Raw genomic sequence first — 23,682 nt, 5'->3', positions numbered from 1 at the left:
TGGTGAGACCAGACACTGAGAGAGGCAGGCTGTGTGTGATGGAAATGGAGATTGTCACCGTCCCCAACAAGGGGGAGCTGACATGGGCAATAAAGCCTAGAGGAGCACAGGCTTGGGAGGCCACAGAACCAAAATCTGTCCCAAGAACACAATGGCATGTCTTTTCTGCTCTTCTTGCCTATCGGCACAACTCTTCAAACTGCCTTTGGTCTGAAAGTCTACATTTATCCCTTCTGGTTACACATGGCATCCATCATATAAAAAAGCTAAATGCACGGCTGTTCCCATGGAAACTGAACTTTGCACAATTGTTAAAAATGCATTAAGAAAAATCTCTGATAACCTAAGAGCATCTCCTCGCTGGTGCAAACACTGCTCTTTCGGGAATGTACTCACAGAATGTTCACTGAGGACCTGCGTGTAACACTAAGTGCTGGAATCCCCTAGACACTCTGTCCCAAAGGGCTGGTAAAATAACAAGCGCACATTCACACAGTAGCACACTGGTGTGGCCACTTATAGGATTAGTGAAGCATGCTGCGTTCCTGTGTTCTGGTACAGATAGCCGCCGGGACAGATTGCTCAGTGAGAGAGGAGAGGTGAAGAAAGTACGCAGAATCACCATCTGCGTTTCAGAAATGTAAGGCCTATCTGGGTTGTGCACACATGACTTCTAGGCAGCTCACGGAGAGAGGCGCACTCTGAAGTTGTAAATAAAGAGGCCTCCAGAGACTGATGAGTCTAACAGCTCGTGGTAAAGCACACTGCCCAGCACTGCTCATTCCATACCTCTGTCTCTGCTTCCCTCTGAGCTGGTGGTTCTCAACCTCCCTAATCCTGCGACCCTTTAGTACAGTTCCTCATGCTGTGGTGATCTCAACGATCAAATTATTTTTGTTGCTACTTCAAAGCTGTGATTTTGCTGCTGTTTATTAACTGTAATGTAAATATCTGTGTTTCCAGATGGTCTTAGGCAACTCCTACACAAGGGTCCCTCGACCGGCAGAGGGTCGGGTCTCCCAGATTGAGAACTGCTGCTGTAGGCAGGGAGAGCCAAGACCTAGCATGTAGTATGTGACAAGTCAGTATGCACAACTTTGCAGTAATAAACTAATCTCTACTTAGTGTTCAATCGGTGTCCCCCTTAAATAAAAAGCAAAAAATTAGACGCTATTACATATGTTTTCTTTTTTCTTTTTCCCCCAACAAAGGTGGCTTTCTCTGGAGTTTAAAATGAAGCACTAATGGCCAGGTACTCAGTTTAATTTTTGGATCTCAGTGCACATTTAAAAGGGCCAACTTCTAAATGAAATCTTAATGGGGGACACAGAATAATGGGCGCAAGCCATTTTTAATCACAACTCACTAAAGATTTAACTTAGTCTCCAAAAAAAATCTAATCTAGCAATGAAAATTAGATATCACTCCTTAATCATTCTGATTTTTAAAGTTATACTCATGCTTAATTATTTCTCTCAAATCATGTTGTATCCTCATTTCTCAGGAAGTACATACAAATTATGGAGTTAGATTGAATTACCTAGGAAAGTCCGACTGCACTGGAAAACAGAATCTAAATCTAAGGGTCAGCAACAGGCACCTGGAGAGTTGCTGGCTGGTTTCTGGCTTTAAATCCCCCACCTCCAGCTGCAGAATAGGATTTGGGCGGATAGAAGACATCTCTACGGGGAGGAAGGGAGAATGAATGTTTAAAAGAACATAGAAAACTGAGAAGCCAGCTAAACAGTTAAAATTGGTTTGGGAGAATGGCAAAATGTTATGATTTTGATTGGAATGCTCACATGTGTAGCTCTTCATAAGGGAGGGGCGCCTGCTCGCTGTTAATTCAGTCTAGTAATTTCAACCACTCGGCAACTAATCTATCAGAATGACGGTAAGCTTCAGAAACAGAAAGCCGCCACTGTGCAGGACGGGCAAAATAGAGCTCTAGATGCCCTTACGCGACCATCTGCCTGGAGGGAGGGCTAAGCTCCTGTGGAACACTAGGACACTAGGGAAGGGGACGCCTGTGCAGGCTGTGCCTACCTCACCCACCGGAGAAACAAACGTGCCCAGTATTTAATTTTAACAAATCACATAACTTTCTAAAAATGCGATCTTAACATGCTTGGAATGTCTGAGTTTACAGTTTGAAGGAACGCTGTCTTCAAATCAGTTTGGTCAATACCTAGCTATCTGATTTAGCCACGCTTTTGTTTTTTTTTCTTGGTTTGGTTGTGGTTCTTCCAGATAGGCTCTTACTCTGGTGCAGGCTGGCCTTGAGCGTCCATTTTCCTGCCTCAGTCCCCAGTGAGTACTGGGGGTACAGGCACCTGTCACCAGGCCCAGAGGAGTCTGTTTTCTGTCAAATGGGTCAAGGAGGACACTTGTTTGTAGCATCATTGTGAAGCTATTATGAGATGTTGGATGGGAGTGCCTGAAAACGGGAGGGGGCCTTGGATGGAGTTTTAAATCTGGTGGCCCATGTTTACTATTGAGCACCGATCTTGCCAAAGTGTGGACAGCCATTTTCATTCAGGTTGCTCCTTTGACCTTGTCTATGTGTCTATCTTACAAGTGACACTGTGGCTTTCTACTCTGCTTTTCCCCCTCTAAGCTAATTATTAGATAGTCTCCATTTCTGGGCATAGCTCAGCTCTAAAGATACTCGATAAATGTCACTAATTCTGAGGTGCCGGTCTCTTCCTTCATATAGGAAGAAACAGTACTTAAAATTAGTTTCTTTTAAAGGCTAGCTCAAACATTGTCTTGAAAAGGCTGTCTAGTCTGTTACGCTGATGGATTGAGCTGACGGTTTCCAAGGTTTTGCAAAGTAAAGGAATCTAACCTTCAGAAAGCTGACATTTTTATACACACACAGGCAGGTCACAGGGTCTAAGGATCATTTCTGCTTCCCCTACAACCCCACATACATCCATTCACTCTCAAACATCAAAGCTAAAACCATTCATGAATAAAAGGTCAAAGAGAATGTTCATTGACGATTTCTTTCTTGTGTAAAAAGATAACATGTCTGAAGATACATAGTGGAGATTATTGTATCTGCCCTTCAAAGACAGAAACTGTCATCTTATTGCACTTTTGAATCATTACATCTGGACCAGGAGTTCCTGCCTTCCATGCTGTGCTCACCAGGGCTACCCATCTCAGAAAGGGCTTAGAAAGATTTAGGAAGAGACATGCCCACAATGGGATTTTACCTGTCCTTGTATCTTATGTGAACACATTTGCATCCCTCCTTATGTGGATTTTAATTTCAAGCTTTCTCTTGAAATTAAAACTTAGAAGGCCCAGCTTGGAGAGCAGTTGGAGAACTGGCTCAGGGCCACAGCAGACTGAATTAATTGCTCAGGAGAGCCATGTTGTTCAGAGGGGCAGCTCTTCTCCCGGGCCCTTCTGACCACTAAGAGGTTCTGTGTACGGACGCCCTGGGAATTCCAGAAGCTTTCCAAGGAAGGTAACCTGAATTTGGACTCCCATCAACCATATTTCAGTTCCCAGGATTGAGTTTGGGGAATTCTAAAAGCCGAGGCTGACAAATGCACCCAGCAACAGTCGTGGCTCGTATCTAGCATTAGCAGGCCAAGTGTGTGCAGGGTTCAGTCAGTGCCAGGCACGTCAGGGGCATCTTCATGGACAGACACAGAGCCAGTGCCTGTGCTCTTACTGGAATTCAGAGACACTGGAGCTGAAGGAAACCATCTTCAGGAGAGGCTACTACACGCCACACTTGACAGTCAGTTCTGTGTCTGAGACCTGAAACTTTGTGTGACATTTCTAACTGGAAAAAAGGCAAAAGAACCGAACATGCTGTGTCCATCATGGTGGTGAAAACGGATTCCTATGAAGGAGTTTGTGAGAAACGGAGGGACTTTAATTTGCACGGGAGGATGCCCTTGAATAAACATGGAGTATATAACCTGTACCCAGATTTAGACATATATAAGGAAGCTGGAGCTAGAGTTTCTAGCAAAAGATCTCCACCCCAAGATCACATTCAGTTATCAAAACAGACATCCATAATTATTTGAATAATCCCAACTGCCATTTGTTGTCTTCAAGGGAGTCACACGTCTTAGTGAATCTAATTGGTCAAAGAGAACAAGGAGCTAGGTGCTGTGATGATTCCCACTGAGGAGAGAGGGTAAAATAAAACAGAAGACTTAAGAAACTGGTTCAAAGTCACAGACTATACAGACAGCAAAGCCACACATCAAATGTAGCCTGGATCGGCATATAAACTATAGTGTCTCCAGTTCTAGTGAAAGTGAGCACTATCACAGAGAAAATCCTAAAATGCAAGATGTATGGCGTGAGTTTTGGGAAACAAGCCAGATAATGGCAGAGGGCTTGGGAGAAACTGCTCTGGAGGAATGGACTGGGCATGGCAAAGGAGAGGCGTTAATGGATTGAGTATGTCTTTTAGAGTTCACATGGTAGAAATAATCCTCAATTTTCTATGGTGATATTAATGGAAGGTGGGAACTGTCGGCAGTGGTTAGGATCAGGAACATTGAGTTTATGATGTGAGTGGGCACTATATATAAAAGGGAGCAATGTGGCATTAGTGACTTCCTACAAAAATGATGAAAGACCTTGCCCTGTGTCCAGAGGGATACCCTCTGCTATTATGATGTAACAGGAGGGTTCTCACCAGAGGCTGATGGCATGCTCTCCAATGTTTGAGCCTCCAGAACTGAGCCAAACAATCTGTCCTTTATAAACCGTCCAATCTAGCATTTTGCCATAGTAACACGAAATGGACTAAGACAGCAGGTCACCAGATGAATGTGACTGCAGTGTTGGGTGGAGGAGCGAGAAAGATTGGGGAGACAAGTTGTGAGCAGATTGTGAGGACCCTGTGTGCTGCATAGGGAATGGGCTCCTCTCCTTTAAGACGCATAATGAGATGCCAAAGGAGATAATTCTGCAAAGGGAATGCTAGAATTACAAATGCAGTAATTGAGACACTAGCAATGGGACACAGGTCTGTCTTCAAGAGACATTTACAGTCATGGCCATCCTCCCCTTTCCAGGCAAGGCAGGTGCTATTCTTAGGATAAAAGGGAGATACAAGTCTTCTACCGCAGCAAAGTCCCGCCATTTTCACTCGCCTGCTTGGACTACTAGCAAATGTCTTTTCATTTGAAAGGGTCTACGTCTGCATCAGGACTGGATAACAAGAAGTGAGCCACCTGCCAATGTCTTTCCTGTCCGTATACCTTGCATACAGGAAAGACACGTGTTCTGGAGAATGACAGCAAGGCTGGGCTTGCTTTTCTGACCCACCACCACTTGAACTGCTCACTCTTGTCAGTAGGGTTCTACCCTGCCCCTTTCCGTGTCTCCACAGTTCATAGTCCATGGGAAAAGAATGTAAAACGAGCTGGTTCTGAGGACGGCAGCCACAAAGGGCACCCTCTAGGGAAGCTTACCTTTTTCGCCCCTTGCTCTTCTTCCACGCCGTCTCCTATGACGACATACACCACTTTCCTTCCAAACCTTTGGATTATCCTCTCAAAACAGCTCTCCTTTCCTAGTGGGCAAGAGCAAATTACAGATGTGTAACAGCTGGGTAAACCAGTTTGATGACGCTGGGAAGCGTTAAATGTTTTGTTCATGTTTCTGATTCGACTCCATCCCACCAAGGCAAACAAGTCTCGCCACTTGAGTGATAGGAAGACAGCACAGTGTGGTAAGGGTCGGGAATTCATTGGCAGTATGTTAGCTGTCTCTTGAAAACTTGGCCAAGACAGCTATCAATGTGGCTTAACATGAAATTACACAAAATGTTGGACACCCCTGGCTGAAATATTCTTGTCTAAAGAACTTATGACATAAGCATAACAGTGTGTGTGTGTGTGTGTGTGTGTGTGTGTATGCACACGTGCACATGCGCACAAGCGCGTACACTCATGCTGCGTTGTAGTAATACATTCTTTCCCCAGAAGCTGAGACTTAAAAGGCATGCGATCTTAGCAGCCTATTTTAACTTGAATTAAAAACTTGTTATATCAAGCTGAACAAGACCAGGGAGACTGATAAAAAACAATAACCCAACTTGGGTTTGGTACAGCAAAGGAAATCAAACATTAGCATAGGCTTCTTCCTCCGCTTTCAGATTGAGAGAAAGACAAGCAAGGCCTAATGTCTTTGCTTAAAGATGACTCATGAATGGCCTCTTAAAATGAATGTCAGGAATTGGGGGCATGGGTACTACACAAGACTGTGGTCATGTCAGGCGGCCATCTCCTGCTCAGCCAAGCACTTTCCTAGAGGCATAGCAGGATACAGGTAAGAGAACACCGTTATCTGTCTGCTATCTTTCCCATGTCAGGACTTCCTCTGGGCTTGGTTGGCGGCTCTTCTGTCAGCACATCTCCACAGCTAATGCCAGCATTGTTTCTTCTCAGAAGAGATCGGTGTTCCAGGTCTCAGCTGCCAATAAGGTCATTTTAATGGACAATGGGGCAGTTTATAGTTCTTCAGCGTGAATGGGTGAGCAGGGCCTGCACCCCTTTCAAATGGGGATCAGATATACACATGAACAAATTGCTTGTTTGCTTAAACAAATGTCTGCTTTATATTTGTATTTTGCACTAAGATCTCTCGTTTGCATCTGACAGAATGTAATACAGCCAGCCTTAGTCAAAGGTGCCTTTCAATGCTTTAGCTGTTCACTAAACTGTGAAATTTTAAATTACTTTAAGAAACAGACAAACAGCTTTTTTTTAAAACTCTCGATGGGAAAATATTTTGCTATTTTGCAAAGTTATATTATTTTTGACTTGTGTAGAAAAAAGATTCAATTAATTTTTATATAAATGTTAACAGTTTTTTTTTTCTTTGTTCTTTTTTATTTCTTATAGTGTTAGGGAATCAGACCCAGGGCCTTTCTCACAGGTTAGGCTAATTTCCCCTGAGCTAGTTCCCCCCAACCCCCCAAAAATCCCTTAAAGATTATTTAACAGTGAAGTTTTGGTGGGAAAAAAGAAACAAAAAAAGTCATTCCTGTGTACCGTCACCTACAGGTTTTATTGCAAACTTTGGGTTATATAGAGTTTTCTTTCTTAACATGAAATATTAAAAAGATGAAGTTAGCGGCTTCTCTGCAATGACCTCCACAGTGGTTTCATTTGATGGCACAATAAGCAATAATCACAGGGTTTTCAATCTCTACTTTGATTATTTTTACTTCAAAGATGTCTTAGCTTATGAAGCATGAGTAGTTAGTTCTCAGACTTCAGATAGGCAGATTTCAAAGGTGGTGGGTTTGTTTGCCTAGGCTCTCTGCACACAGTGCTGTCAGGGCAAACCATGTTTTACTGGTTAATCAAGGCAACGCTGGCCCGCCCCACTGCGTAGACCCAAGGAACTCCGCATTAGCTTCCTTCAATACACACACAGGCCTTTAGCCTTTTCAACCAAAACCCTCTCCTGAGTTTGCTAAGCTCTGGAGCAATTGTGATGCGGAGAGAGTCCCAGCCCCAGGAACATTATAATCTGGTGGGAAATCCACACTGTAAACAAATAAGGAGTTCTTTAGTGACCATCGAGTAAATGCTGCCAAGGAGACATACAGAGTTCTGAAGGCATGGGAAGATGGAGGTTAGACCTGAGGGAATCTACTGTTGCCCTTTGTCTTCAGACAGAGTTAGCAGCCAGAAACAGCACCTGGGAGGATGACATCCATCCTCCTGCTGTCTCACAGGAATATGTGGGGCACGAATGTCTGCGGATGGCAGATCCCCAGCTTCAGCGGTTCATGAGTACCGCGCAATGGCCACTCAGAGACAATCACAAGGCCCTTGCCATGGAACTTCTCTGTTCCCTTGATCTCATCAGCATATCTGCTCAAGAAACACTCTTTACCCAGCAAATGTCACTTTGTCCCTTAGCTTGGGCTCACACTGACCTCTGATCCCTCCTGGCTGGGAGCAGGAGTTTCTTCAGCTCTCCCTGCAACCAGCCACTTAACAGGATAAGTTCTTGTGGGGAGGACTTTGGGTCAGTGCCACCTGAAGCTTGGCTCTTTGCCATTCACCCTAACAACTTAAGCCTGGGTGCTTATGTTTCCTCATTTGTAAAATGTAAAGATGAATATGCAAAATGCCTGTTGTAGGTCTCTAGGCCTGCTGGAGGCTCATTTGCATATTTCTTTGTCATAGGTCATAGATAGTTACTTGCTCCCCTTGAGAACAAGGCAGAACTTCTTACTCCTTTTTTTCTTAGTTTAATCCTAACTACATTTCTAATCAGACTTTTGCTCCCCTCCCAACTCTGTATTCTTGTGGGAACCGTCTTTTCTCTATTTATTCAGAATTAAAAGGAGAGGTCAATTTTTTTATAGATACTGAGCTAAAACTAACAAAAACCATTGCCAGTAAAACAGAGAAACGATCCTTAACTGTTCATTTCCACTTTGTATGGGTTTGTATTACTTTTGCTTCAACTTACAAAGTGTTGGTGTTATCCAACAGTTATCTAAAAGAATAAATACAATAGTTCAGATTTACGTTAAATCATTTGTTCCTTCAATGACCAGTCTTCACCTCCTCCAGTAAAGTAACATTTATCACTTAGTTACAGGGGTTATATTTGACATTTCTCATTCTTTCCCCCTTCTTTGGATACAGCAAGAATCCTGAAAAACGTCTCATTCGCTGCCTTCCCATTCACACTGGCCTCAAGGAAAAGGATGAGTTCAAAACATGAGCGCTCACCTATTTTAGTAGCGCTGTAGATGTTTTCTATGGGAAACACAATTCCTAATCCATAGAGCAGGACTTTTGCCAGCGCCGGGATGAGCTGGGTGGTTGTCACTAGGATGTTTACACAGTTCGTCCTATGAGAACAGAGATGGAGGGAAGGACTGTTGACAAATGAGTCTTCAAGACAAGCAAGCCCGAGCAACGCCCACGTGCCAGCCCATGCCCACGGGCGCCTCACCGGGAGTGGATGAGCGAGAGGGCCTTCAGGGCCAGGGTCAGCCAGGAATCTGTGAGTGCTTCAATCTCAGCCCTCAGCTGGAGCCACGCTTCCCTCTTAGCTGGGCCGAGCAGACCTGAGGGGTAGAAGGCCCGTGAGACTCACATGCTCACCCATGTGTCCCGGCAGATCCAGAGAGAAGAAACATTTTACAGAGACCATCACTATTCTTAAGCTGACCGTTTTCAGATACCATTCAGTTGCAAACGTATGCTTAGTTTGCAGGGACCCTCTGTCCTGACATTCCCATAGCCCCTTCTTCTGATGGACCATTTCCTGCCACGGACTATGGGTAGAGCTGACTCCCCTTTTGGCTCTAGGGTGCATGAGTGTCCTTGGTTAGGTCAGGAACAGTGACCCTATGGAATGACCTGTGTTCCCTCCTCAGTTGAGGGAGTAACTGGTGAATCAGAAGCCCTGCGAATACTAGGCATCATTTTGTCACCTCCTGGGAGTAATGGCTGACCTAGAACTGGCTCCTAGCCGGAGGAAGGCACCATGTCCTTTGAGTCATACACCTCGTGTTGTATTTGTTAAGTATTTTTCCTTAAACGACCAACCTATCTACCCACGCAAATAATCCCAATCAGACCGAGTTAAAAGGCCCCCAGCTGAACAGTATTACCTATTATTTCCTTTATACTCAAGCCACTTAGACTACTGTGAACTATACTGCAAGGACTCAGGCTAACACACATAGTTCAGAGGGAGGAGTGTAAATTAGAGCCCATCTTGTATTGTGGACAAGGCTTTCTTGGAGAGGTCAAAGAGCTTCCCAAATGTCACCGCTGGTCAGAGTGTGGCACTAGGTAGCCAGGACAGCTGGCCCTAGTTTCATAATGGTCACAAAATAGTAGTAGAAACTCTTAAGTTAGATGAAACCATCCTTATTCTATTGTACTCAACAGCGTGAGCCCCAGAGGGAGCGGCACTCGGCGGGTTTTATCTAGACTGTCTGACACGAGCCCATTGAGGGACCTCTCAGCCACGCACCTCCCACGTTGTTTTTGTAGGTGTTGTAGATCTCTTTTACTCGTCTATAGCGGAAGGCCAGCTTTCGCATCCAGTCCACGCCACCTCGGACACCAGTTGCTAGGCATAGATTAGCGCTGGTGGCTGCAGCAGGGAAGCCATCTGTCCCGAAGTTGTATGTGCTGTGTAGTTGGAAGAAAAGCCCGGAGTTAACCAAACAGAGAATGCATATTAATTACCGGAGCAGTTTAGACTCTTAACAGAGGTACGGTCAGTCTGTGTACTAAGGTGCTCACCTCAGGTCCTGGCCGTTGTCATCCGATGACACATCATCTATATGAACTTGGTCACATTCCTAAAATGCAATTTAGATGGCATGTGTTAAATTTGAAGAAGCACCTTTCTAAACACAAACAAGAAAAAACAAACAGGTATTTTTTTTTAAAAAAAAAACACCTTAATTGGCATGCTTTTCCACAGTGCCCATCAGTAGGTGGCAGCCTTGTTAAATTGACATTTTTACCTATTTGGGGCCGTTCTCTGTAAGAAACAAGCTATGTCATCAAGGACTACCGTTACTCAGCTTTAGAAAACACATTGTTGTGTTTAGAAAGGAAAGTGATTGAAAACAATTGGCATGTGTGTTCCAGGAACCTCAGGTACCTACACACACAATACTGCCCAAAGCTTGATTCGCAGAGTGCCTGGCGTAACTGAAACCAGACATTCTGGTAAATGCACCATGCTAGAAAAATTAAACCTGATGCTAACTGCCAATGAAATTATGACCTCTGATTGCTGCTGAGCCACACACCAACACAGCCTGGGGCTAGTGTGCTGAGGAGCCTAGACAAAAAAATCTGTTACTGGTTTACTATTTAGTTGAGAGATGTGAGTTTTATTCTCTCTCTCTCTCTCTCTCTCTCTCTCTCTCTCTCTCTCTCTCTCTTTCTCTCTCTCTGTGTGTGTGTGTGTGTGTGTGTGTGTGTGTGTGTGTGTATGTGTGTATGTGTACATTTGCACCCACATGCTCGGGATTTAAAAAGCATGGAAGACTTCAAAACTAAATAAAAATAATCAAGTCCTATGGTATGTTTTCCAAACATTTGTCTGCTATTTTCACTGTTAAGCTAGATTACATATTCATAGTACATACACAAGTGCTGGATTTATTGGCTTTTACAGAATAATGCTATTGTGAGCAGACGTGGCAATGCATTGCTTAGAACATCTAGTCACAGTGATGGGCCAGAGCTCAGCTGCATAGGTCCCCAGCTTCTGCACTTGTTCTCATAGAAACAGTGAGTGAGCATCCTCCTCCTCTATGCACAGCCCCTGTGGCGACTGTGGGAAGAAGTGGCTGTCTGTTACCATGAGTGATTTAGAAATACAGAAGGTATCTAGTACAGAAATAAGTAATCCCTGCACTTGGCTTGCTTTATACATTGGTCACATCCGTGCCATTTTATCCAGTTTCCATATAACCCACTGGACACTAGGATACTGATTCCCATTAGAGTTTTAGTTTAAAACTATTATTAGAAGAGGGTTCTCCATACAGAGGCTCTGGAAGATTTCAGATCGAGTTTACTATGTAAAAACTCACGCCTCTCTGGCAGTCAGCAAATTCAACTATACCACAAAAGCAACATGCGTAGAGAACCATAGTAATAGAAGGTAGATTCTTTATGCTGCTGGCTCCTCTGGACAAATCCTCCCCTCCATGGGCTTGTGAGGAAGGCAGCTCGAGACAGGAGTGGAAAGAAATTCAAACCAGCTGTTTCTTTACAGAATTAAAAATGTGACCCACCCCCAACCTCTCCCCAAAGCGTCTTTTGCAGGCAGCCGGCTCCCAGCAAGAAGCAAGTTCCAAGAAGGAAAAGACTTTGACCTTGTAACCCTCCTCAGGCTCTCCTGAGGTCTTTGACCTCAGATAAGAAAAAAGGAAAGGTAGGGCTGAGAGCCTTTGCGTGCTGACTGTGAATTTCACATTTGCAAAATGGGTCACTCTCAGAAAACAGCAGGCATGTTGCTTCTCAGCAGCAACAATTGAGTCTCGGTCTAGAAGGTGGAATAATTGTTTGTTCAACAACATAATTCTACCTTTAAAGGGTTTCTAACACAGGGAACGCAATCTCAGAACCTTACCAAGCAGCGCAATTTTTATGTTGTTGTTTATTTTAATTTTATTTTTTGGCATGTGTTTCGTGGAGGAAGGAAAACCTGCAATGGACTTCTCTCTCTTCTTGTGGAAGTCAGAAACAAGCACTGAGTTAAAGTTGTGTAAAAAGGTGGGTGGGTGGGATTTAATTCAAGAAATCCAAACTGGCTGAGAGTTGCCTAGCTAAGGTTGTTTAGAAAGCAGGCTGTGAGGAAGTTTGTCTTCAACTGATTTAGTTTTAAATTTCCACCCACTGAGTAGTGAGCTAAGATAGTTGAGGACCCATTGTTGCCATGGTTTTTCCACACACAGTGTTTTCTTTCCCTTGTTAGCTATTTTTAAAACTCATTGTTCCAGGCTGGACCCCCAAGTGAAGACTTGTTAAGTATCTTTTAGCTCTAATCAAAAGTCAACAGCTTCAAGCTTTTACCTGCAGTGTAGATTTTTCTCCAAGGTGACCTGGTTAAAACAAAGGCCCCTGTAACAATGGCACTGTCATTAGCAGGGGAGTTTTGTAGACTGATTTTAAAGGAAGGAGATTTTAAAACTCAAGAGTGCTTTTAAATGGGCCCAGATAGCACCTTTGAGAAAGAAAATACCTATTATTGTTTAGTAAACAAGAGAAAAGCATATTAGTGCTTTAAGCTCAAGTACACAGAGTTCCTGAAAAGGATCCCTTTATTTCTGAGACCGAACTTGTGAGTAATGAGTAAAGTTACAATTGCCCTGCATTTACTATCAAATATTTGATGGCTGGGACTAGGTATTATCATTTATAAAGAGGGGGTGGGGGATCAAGTACCCAGGGGCAGCTTCGGGTCACCAGAGGCCTCAGAGGGTCCCCTGGCCAGTGGCCTGAGGCCTCAGCAGGAGATAGACAGATATGCTAAGCAGAGAGAGTTTGGGTATAGAGTTTATTTAGTGGGTTATGGAGGGGAAAGGGAAGGGGAGGGGGAAATGGGGAGGAGAGAGGTAGAAGCTGCCTCTCTAGAAGAAGGACAGAAATAAAGAAAGAGAGAAGGGGGAGGGAGAGAGAGAGCTTGAGAGGAGGTGAGACACCTGAAGGGGGAGGTTGGGAGTGGGAGGGGCCCATCTCCTATAGGGACAGGGTACCAGGCCAGCAGATCACAACACTGGGGGTGCATCTCAGTCATAGGGCATTTTCCTAGCATGTGTGATCCCTACCATCCCACACATGCGTATGTGCTCTCTCTCTCTCTCTCTCTCTCTCTCTCTCTCTCTCTCTCGTGCACACACACACACACACACACACACACACAGAGAGAGAGAGAGAGAGAGAGAGAGAGAGAGAGAGAGAGAGAGAAAAAAAAATAAAGTTTCAAAGATTCTCAGAAACCTGGAGAACACTAAGAGGCTGCAAAACCCTTTACATGTGATGTGTTGGCTTGTCCTAAGGGGGTTTACTACCAAACTGGAACCCCCACCTTCATTTTTATTTCCTGAAACTCAGTGTCCCCAAGGATGAACCTGTCTTCTCTCCATTTTCAGAAGCCACCCTGTCTTTTAGGGTCCTTGGAAGGAATATCTGAGATGCTCATATCATTTGGGTTTGCTGACTTTCTAATTTCCAAATTTGCTCTAAAGAACTAGATAATGGGGGGAGGGCAGGGTTCCTTTTCAGAGGCCCCCAGTTTCAAGCTGAACGAGCCCTGACTCCAAGAAATGACAAAGTTCAAAGCCACAAGGATTCTATAGATGTGAGAGACAAAAAGAGAAGTTGAATCCATTTCCAGGTGCCAAAATCGGTCTTGAAAAACTCAGACTGGGTGCTTACTACAGAGAGCAGGGTGCACAGAATTCCACAGGGAAAATACGCTTTTATTGGAAAAGCATAGCAAACAGGCTGACATCGGTCTTTGTAAATGGGCTCTCAGAAAGCATGCAATGGGCTGTGAGGAGCTGGAACCGCAGGTGAACGCAAGTCCTAGGGCAGCACTCACTTCTCGGAGCCACTGCAAGAAAGTAAGGCATTCGGGCTGGGCAGTGTTCAGGGACTCCCACTGTCTGTTCTGAGACTCAGTGACTGCAAGAGGGAGGGACACAGAGCTGGTGACGGCAAGGACTCCAGATAGGGTCTTGTACTTCTGCCCAGCTGAGCACTTTAACAAGCTGGTGCTCACTCCTCCAGCCATTGTCTGTGAAGAGCAGCTGCCTTCTGCTACTGCTTCTGATGCTGAAAACGTAACAGGGAATGAAAGAAAAAAATCCCCATCCTCCGAGCTAACCTCTTAGTAGGGGAGCCACGCAACAAGGACAGGCAAATGAGCCACCTAGTCGCCCTGGTAGGGATGAAAGCTAAGGACACATTTAGCCAGCCAAGGGGATCTGCAATGCCAGATGATTCAGGGAAGAGCCTTGTGGGCAGAAGGAACAGTAAGTCCAAAAACCATGAGGCAGAAGAATGAACCCAGAGAACCCCTGGGCATGGAGGTCGTGGAGGTCACAGCAAACAGTCCTGCCAGGGAAGCAGCGGACAGTCTTGCTCTAAACGCACTTATGGTGCAGCAGGAAAAGGTCTGATCGAACTTCACAACCACAGACTGATTGATTCTACCTGTGGTAAATGCAACGGCAGCTCTGGAGTCCAAATGAATCCCCTGCTGCTCAGGCTGCAGAGGTCTGAGGAACTGATGTTGGCAAGGACTGGCACGGGCCACCACTTGCCTTTTTCAGTATGGCGACTGCAATGATCTAATATGCAGATAAACGGTGGTGTTCTAGGAAGGATGTCTTGAACTGTGGTAACAGGACAAGACAGCTTTCAGGGTCTTAGACTGCTTGCCAGACACTTTCCTTCTAATAGCACTGGAGTGGGCAGAGAAGAGGGCATTTGGGAGGCAAGGCTTCATTTTTTTTTCTCAAAAATTACAGATGGCATTCAGTTACAAGGCTCTAGGGACCAAGCCAGCAGCACAGATAGGCAAAAGAGAAGTCTGAGAAATAAACCTCCATTTCTCTGGATCCCCAAATCTACATAGCATTGGTGTAGAGTTGGAAACGGATCATATGTGAGGGGGAGAAATGTTATTTATGTTAAGGACTTTTAAGTCAGAAATGTTACATAAGGAAAAAACCAACCTGATAGCAGGATATAGAATTATAACATTTAAAAGCACTTTAAAATGCATTTTTATTGTGTGTATGACATGTATGGATGCAGGCATGTGCGTGCCACAGCACATGCACAGAGGTCAGAGGGCAACTCATTGGAGTCAGTTCTCTCCATCCATCGCATGGGCCCCAGGGACCCAACTCAGGACACCAGGCTGGGCAGCAACTGTCTTTACCTGCTGACATAGTTTTGCCAGCCCATAACTAACATTTTAATTTGACCAGTCACATGTGGAGCCAAACAGCACAAACAACCCCAAGGAAGAATAAGGGCCGGGGCAAAACTATGATTGCTAAGAGAATTTATGAGTAATCACTACATTTAAACACCACTGAAGCATAGCCACTTCCTATCCTGGGGTTGGCCCCTCCCTTTCCAGAAGTGCTAAAGCTGTCCATTGACCATGCCTCCGTAGCCGATTACCAAAGGCTCTACCTTGACATGTTTATACCTCATAGATCCTGCCATCCCAATAATGCCAACAACTTCAGAAGAGCCAATTCATCTGCAGGCTGATCGCCCCAATGGGAAAAAACCCTGAAAATCCGAAATGTCCCACAATCTTAAACTTTCTGAACCAAGATGCCACATGTGGGAAATTCTACACTCTTCAGGCAATGGGTTCACAGTCAAAACCCAGACAAAATACTGTGTAACATTGTCTTTGGGCTAAGTATAACAGGTGCACAAGAAATATTAGTAAATTTTCTGTTTAAACTTGGGTCACATTCCCAAGTTATCTCACTAGGTATACACAAGGATTTCATAATTTGAAAAACAATTTTAAAATTCCCAAACATGTTGGGATCCAAACATTTTGGATAAGGGTTGCTTGGCTTCCATTTCTTGTGGAATTCCTGTAAAGGCAGGAAGGTTGTTTGCTTGAGTTTGTGGGAGAAAGTTCAAGAGCTCTTGTGTCCCAACCTAATTTATAGATGAGAAATGAAGACTCTGAGGGGGTCCGAGTACTAGGACTTCAAACGGCTCCATCTTTCCAGGCTCCCCAAGTTTATGGGACAGACATTGGCCCACCACGGTTAGTTGGGACCAGGGTTCTTTGTGGCTTGTTAGTCGCTTGGAGCTTAGGGGACTCCAGCTGGGATGTATTTCCTCTACTGCCTGAAACAAATAGGCTAAAGGTGTGTGCCTGTGTTTGTTTCTTCCAGTCTAGAGCTAGGATGTGCAGCCTCGATCCTTCAGCGCAAGCTCCAACCCTTTATGTCAATATCAGGTCCTTAAATGACTGACATGTTGGAGGGCCATGGTCCTGAAGGAGACTCATTCACACATAGTTACTAGGTCTTTACCAGGTGACAAAGCTCATCCAGAGCACGGGTGTATGCGGTGAGAGTGTGGTTTTGGTATGTCATATTGACACCAGCACACTGTGCGTGGCAACAATATGAAGATCAGGAGCATGGGCTAAGCTACCATCTCAATAGCAGCTGTCTAGGTGTGGGGATGGCCCAATGAGCTCTTAACGATTCGGACAGGCTTTTGTCTTGTCTTTCAGATAAACACTAACAGTCAGAAACCCGAATCTCTCCTCCCACCATTCTCCTTCACTGTGATTCACAGGGGACTCAGAGAAATGAAATAAGCCAGCCGCAGACACTGCTAGCCCTCGGTTTGCAGCCCTCCAACCCTCGCTCGCAGAACCAGGCAGTAAAATGCTCACACGGATGGCTGGGGATGCAGCCAACACACCAGGCAGCAGAACACAGCTCGGGTGTGGATAGCTGGCAGAGAGCCATGTGGGTTAGAAACTCATGGTCATCGGCAGACGGGCTTTTGCTTTTAGGACTTTGCTACACTGTTTTTCTGCCTTTTTGGTCTCTTCTGTCTTATTCTTGGCATGGCATCTCCAGCTGACCTTTTTCTGATCCGTCATCATCTCTGGGTGTCTAGGGGTGGGCCACAGCCTTGTTCTTTTGAATAACTCAGATTTTGTACAGGGCCCCTTATGCAAAATATTAACTTATGGCAGAATTTTTCTGCAAATATTTACTCTGCTTTGATACTGTAGTGGTTGTTCTTTCCCCCCAAGCCTTTTGCTTGTACCATAATTATGTAAAAATACACCGCACGATTCAAGCTAGTTTAGGAAAATTAATAAAGGGAATTAAGACAGTTACAATGGGCCTCATTCTCAGTGCCAAGCAGATGGACGTCACGGGCAGCATACTGATGCTCTCTACCTCTGAACATGAACCTGGAAACACAAACTTGGAGTAAATCTGAAGCCCTTGAATAAACAGAGGCTTAAAGATGCTGAGGCAGTTACTAAAGGAAACAACATGAGATTGCTAGAAGCACATCTTCAGAGACGTCGGGTCACCCTGCCCACATTCTTAGGACTCCAGTTGCGTTTGTTACCTTTCCAAATTTACCCATGAGAAAACAGACAACTCTCCTGCCGTCTAATTGTTTCAATACCTTCCTATCCAGGGTGGAAATGGAAGAGGTCATGGGATGGCTAGCTATTATTACTGCCTCTTTTAAAGAAAATATTCATTTTACTTTTATGTTTGGGAGTCTTGCCTGAATGTATGTATAGGCACCAAGACTGTGCCTGGTGTCTGTAAAGGTCAGAAGAGGGCATCAGATCCCCGAACTAAAATTACAGGTGGTTGTGAGCTGCCATGTGGATGCTAGAATTAAACTAGCAGCCTCTACAAGGGCAGCAAATATTCATAGCTGCTGAGCCATCTCTGTAAGCCCACGTATCACTATGTCTTGACACCAGCAATACCTACTGAGACCAGCTGGGCATGGCCAAGGCTGAGGAAACCACCTGAGGCTCCTGTGTCCCTCTCGTCTCTTCCATCGGACAATTACACTCCTAAATAGGAACTTCCTTTAGAACAATACAGACACTTGCTCAGGACCTAAGTTGCTAAAAAGTAGTCCTCATATTTCTTAGTATGAAATTCCATATGCTATGTAGTACTGATTTTCACAAATAACAAGTAATACTTTACCTTAAAAACAACCAATCAACCCACCCCAGAAAAGAAGACCTCTGTGAATCCGCTCACACCGTCTACATAGAAACTCTGCATCATACAATAGCCTTTCAGGGTCACCAGTGTTGGCAGTTTGAGGGTGACAGGTTTTCAGCAAGGGATTGTTCCACAGGCGACTTTGGGCAATAACTTCTGATTCTGTGGATATTTTGATAGCTTCTTTGGAAAACCAAGGTAGAATGTGTACCCCAGATATCAACTCTCGTGCCAGAACCTCTATAATTCAGAAAGTCTAAGGAAAGAAAAGGTGGTCCCGAAACAAGCCTACAGTTGGAAAAGGTGAAGAACCCTGCTTCTTATTAGCTCCTGACTAGAATTGGTTTCTAAGTCTAGCCTCTCTAGTTGAGCGCCTACACTCTAGAATTTAATTTATAGGAACCAACTTCTAACTTGCCCACTCTTGTCTGTGAAAAGGAGTGTGCCCAGTTGAGTCATGTATTTATTGTTACTAATTCAGTCCCAAAGGCTTTCCAGACATGTGCCCAAGCCCATAGCACTTCCAATGAGACACAAAGAACATTAAGGGCTACCTGTTCTTCCCTAACTTGGTGCCATAGAACAAGCCCAACGCCTGGTGACATGGAAGACATCCAAAGTCCCTTCACACTGGCACTGGCTGTTAGGAGCTATCTGTCATCTCTCTGACACCAGTGATAGTCATAGCTTCTTAAAGTTCCCCTGCAAAGCTTCCTTAGACATGACCTACAGCTAAGGGAGTAGCAATGAAGAACAGGGCACTTTTGAAACTCCCCTCCATGTTTGAGAATTTAGGGACATGCAAGTTACAGAATTAACACAAACCCAGAAAATAGATCTTTAAATTCCTACGCTAAACGATCCACCCAGTCAGTATTCCACTGGCCTGAACGCATATTTTAAATCAACATTTTAATATCAAGTATCAGTTTTGATAGGGATATGATGACACAATTGTACAAGTCAGTGAGAAAACAAGTGACTTCAAATCTCAGGCACTGAAAACAGCCACTGCAATGGCCATCACTGCGCTTGTAGAAGGAGACCCATTTCATTTGCGTGGTTTCTCACTTTGAAAACAGCCTTTGACTATACTTGTGCCTGCCGTATCCTTTGGGCCTTACCTTAGTGCAAGGGGAACACTGCTTCAGCTCTGTTTACACTAGGAGGAAGACCTAGATTCCTGTATTAGCAACCCAAGGTTTGATTCCTAGCAGTTTTAACAAAGGTAAGCTGTTTGCTAGTTTGTTCTGAATCTGTTTATACCAGTAGCCATAAACTACATAGAGATTAAGGTTTTTACTGAAAATGCCTACAAATGGCATGGTAAGGCAAAAGATAGGTTGAAGCATTTCAGCTGTATGCTGGGCATGGGATGTACCTGGGACAGATATTTCTGATCATTAAAATATCTCCAAACTGCCAGCACACCTAAGCTTATTAATAACTAGAAAATGAAAAAACATCTCAAATTTTTAATATTTTTGTATTAATCCCTTTAAAATATGCTAATTAAAATAGGATGTCAATTTAATAATATTTCAGCATGTGGCTTTCCAAGTCACAGAGGGATCACATGACGACCGTGACTTTTTGGAGGCATAGTCTTACTAAACACATGTGAGTCTTTCTTGGTTTGGACTTCCTTCCCACCATGAATACTTCCTTCGCCACATGATTATATTAAATCTATCTGTCTTTATCCACACTCTTCACCTTAGGGTGGAAAGTCCTGCTTAATATAAGCCAGAAAGAACTGAAAATAAACATTTAAGACAAAGTGGGCTTATTTAAACTGTTTTCATGCTATGTCTCATGTTAATGGATTCATCTAATTGACAGTTATGATACAGCTACATTTGATCTAATGATATCAGTGCTTAAATATTTTTTCCTTCAAAGTTCAATGAATGTTTACTATTTGGCACAAGACACATCTTTTATTAATTTGAGGGGACTTCGCACATGCTAAGTTTGTGTTCTGCTTCTGGGCTACGCAACCTTGCTGGTTTACTGTGTTTTGTCCAACAGCACATGGTATTTCAGTGTGTTCTGCCTATAGCACTGATGTTGCAGGTAAAGGCTGATAACCTTACACAGCTTGTTTATTATTTAATTAACATAAGAGGCTGTAGCATTTTACAACACAGGGCGATGAGTTAGTGTTTGAGTCAATTTCAAGTTATAGTATGTAATTGTATCATTCATTATAGCATAAATTTATATTGTATTATGTAATTTAAAGCATGATGATGAAAGACCAAGATAAAGTAAAGAATTATTATTATCCACAACCTTACGACAAGGGGACTCAGTGCACATTCAATGCAAACACCCCTGCAGGATGCCTGCTCACAGGCGCTCCTCAGGCCAGCCTTTGATTTACGGCAGAACCGATTTGTCGATTTGCAATGGGCTTGCCCATCACTTTTGCACACATAATTTGTCACCGGCGGCAGACAGTGTTCTTTGTAACTCCTGTTTCCTTCTTTCAGATCTGTTTTCCCTGCTGAGAGTACGCACTGGAGAAGAATTTTTCACAGTGACACGAACTCAGGGCTTGCTGTGAATAATCACCTTCTCATAAGAACCATTCTTTCCACCGCAGCCGGGCTGGCAGAGCTGGAAAAACACCCCGGCCGGGGGGACCTTTCATCCCTTTCTGTTTCTTTTTACCCCTGTTGCCACCTGAGGAAAATGAGCCCCATATGAATTTATATGAAGTGTTTAACAGGACACTTTAATTGACACAGAACATTTTTGCTTTGTTTATGTACATAAAACAATAAGCTGAAAACTATGAAAGGTGGCATTTAAGAAAGTATTCTTGTTCCCTATAGCAGATCTACTGTCGCATGCAGGTTGTAGTTTGTCACTATTTATGGTTGTAGATTCTCCTCTAACTGAAAACCTCAAGTCAATACAATTGTTAAAGAAATATTCTCATGTACTTTCCTTTCTTTTTTCTTTTTTTATGGGGGGGGGGGCGAGAAGTTTGAAGTCTGAAAGTTGAAAAAACTTCAGTTATCTTATCCAGCCGGAGAACCTTAGCGTGGTAAGAAGTACTCAATTGCATCTAAAGGACTGTGTTGCTCAAAATAGACAGGCTCTCGGTATTCCTAAACCAGCGTTCTCTGCCATGGAATGATTACTGACTCCAGAAAGACAAACACGCAGAACCGGACATCGGCCCTTGAAAGGGGAGGAAGGTTCCCTGGGAGTTGCAGGAAGGGTCCCGTCATCACCTCCCGTCAGCAGGCCCTGAGGGCAGGGAGGCTCTCTGAGGGGTTTCTCATAAAATATCTGCTCTTCCAAGTGCCAGTGGGCTTGGAGACCCACTACCCCACGCCAGTCTGCCTGGGCCTTTTGTTAGAAGATACGGTCTCTAGATGCCGGTAAAGGATTCCACTCCATGGGCTTCATGAGAGCTGCCCCACCAGTACGAGGAGCCCCATGGGCTCCAAATCATTGACAGCCTGAAAGGAAAACTGAGGGAATTTTCGTTAATATTCATTCCCCACCATCTACAAAGACCCTTCTCCAGAATTAGAGCCTCAGATATGCTTGGGTGCTTATGTTATTAGGGAAAATACTGTATTATGTATCAATAAGCATAACTTTTTTCACGCATAGTCTTTATTGATTTTATTGAGCTATATATTTTTCTTTCCTCCCCTCCTTTCCTTTCCTTTCCCCTTCCCTCCAGCCCTCTCCCATGGTCCCCATGCTCCCAATTTACTCAGGAGATCTTGTCTTTTTCTACTTCCCATGTAGATTAGATCCATGTATGTCCCTCTTAGGGTCCTCATTGTTGTCTAGGTTCTCTGGAGTTATGAATTGTAGGCTGGTTTTCTTTGCTTTATGACTAAAAGCTACTCATGAGTGAGTAAATATAAACTATGTAAACCATGCCAGTAGTACTGGAGTACACATGGGACACATTCTGAATTCTCTTACTTGTTTTCTGCATGCTATTTGTAATGGCTAAAAGTACCTATTTACATCCCATCCAGAATCACACATAAACAAGTAACATGTTACTCTTGGTGGTCTAGCTGTATAGACATAGAGAATGGCTAAAGAGAACGGGTACACGTGGTTGCTGCTTTGGTTTTCTGTCACAGAATGTGCTAGAATACTTGTATAACCCCTCTTCGGAGCCAGTGTGTGCTACAACTTTGCGTTGTCTGCAGAGCACCATCTTGGGGGTGGGGGAAGCAATTCACTATATTTCTGCTTCTGTTTCAGTTGGTGCATCAGAAAAATTTAATTAAAAATGGTTAGTGTATTCCAACACAGCCAGACCTTTGTGGCCTTTCTACCAAAGCTTCCCAGTACAATCTCGTCCCTCCTGTGCAGTCAGGAAGGCCCACCCTTGCCTGGCACTTTCAGTCCCCTTCTTTGCCAACAACAGGCTTGTCCCCATCTTGTGAAGATGCTTTCCTTCTCGGTTTTCTTTCCTTCAGGCTACTCCGCAGCTAGGCTTTGATAGGCTTCTATCTGAGAGTCCAATGTCATCTGTCATCTGGGTAATACACCCTTTGCATAATAATTGTTCCCATTGTCAAGCACCTGCTATGGGTGCAACCCTGTCCTGTGTTCTTCCTCATCATCCTAAAACTCTGCATTTAACAGACAACAATGAGTCATCTCTAGATAACTTTGGAGTGCCCTACCATGTAATACCTGTGGAATAACACCTCATTTTTCCTACATCTTCCCTATGTGATTTCTGAACATTGGGCCAAGCACATGGATAAGATTGCAAATAGCCTTCCAGGTGGTCTGAGTGGCAAGGTGGCGGTAGGAAAGCAGACCCCATCAAAGCTAACTGGTTATGTTACTGTATGGCACCGTTAGGATATAAAAGTCTGTGAAATAAAATTACTGTCTGGTTGTAAAATGTTATAAACCCTCGCAGACAAGTCACGGGAGATGTAGAAAAGAAGCCGACTCCTCTTCCTATGTCAGCAGTGACCACTGGTAAGCATCTCTCATTATGCTGCCCCCTCCCACTCATTCACTCACTGACCCCCCCAATTGCTTGTGGTTGTTAGAAAGCTTACATTCTCAGGGGACATGAGCAGGCAAGCAGGTAAATCCTGATGAAGATGAATTTTCCCCTTCTTTCAATAATATGTGAGAATACCTATAATATCAACTAATCATCTATTTTACTTTCTCTCCCTCCCTCCCTCCCTCCCTCCCTCCCTCCCTCCCTCCCTCCCTCCCTCCCTCCCTCCCTCTCTCCCTCCCTCTCTCTCTCTCTGTGTGTATGCCCAGCACAGGAGAATGAAACCGAGGCCTCATGTGTACTAGGCAAATGATCTACCACTGACTTATCATGATGATTTTTATCACTGTTTTTTTGAGACAAGCTTCCTTAATAGCCCGGACTGGCGGCG

At 44.1% G+C, this 23,682-nt stretch overlaps 1 protein-coding gene across 9 annotated transcripts in view; it reads right to left on the bottom strand.

The window, feature by feature from the left end:
* Eya1 (EYA transcriptional coactivator and phosphatase 1) overlaps positions 1-23,682 on the bottom strand; it is a 137,656-nt gene that overhangs the window by 4,210 nt on the left and 109,764 nt on the right. For 8 of the 9 annotated variants that reach the window (XM_038347576.1, XM_038347577.1, XM_038347578.1 and 5 more), the window contains 5 exons: positions 10,278-10,336; positions 10,003-10,163; positions 8,971-9,085; positions 8,745-8,866; positions 5,457-5,557 (listed from right to left, as the gene is read on the bottom strand). In XM_038347576.1, the coding sequence (XP_038203504.1) occupies positions 5,457-5,557; positions 8,745-8,866; positions 8,971-9,085; positions 10,003-10,163; positions 10,278-10,336 (558 nt within the window). The remainder of the gene's footprint in view (positions 1-5,456; positions 5,558-8,744; positions 8,867-8,970; positions 9,086-10,002; positions 10,164-10,277; positions 10,337-23,682) is intronic. The other variant, XM_038347575.1, reaches the window with a different exon arrangement.

The sequence above is a fragment of the Arvicola amphibius genome, chromosome 11 (genome assembly GCF_903992535.2).
Source record: "Arvicola amphibius chromosome 11, mArvAmp1.2, whole genome shotgun sequence".
NCBI lineage: Eukaryota > Metazoa > Chordata > Mammalia > Rodentia > Cricetidae > Arvicola > Arvicola amphibius.
Note: the sequence above shows the minus strand (reverse complement) of the source record. Positions and strands in the feature narration are given on the sequence as shown.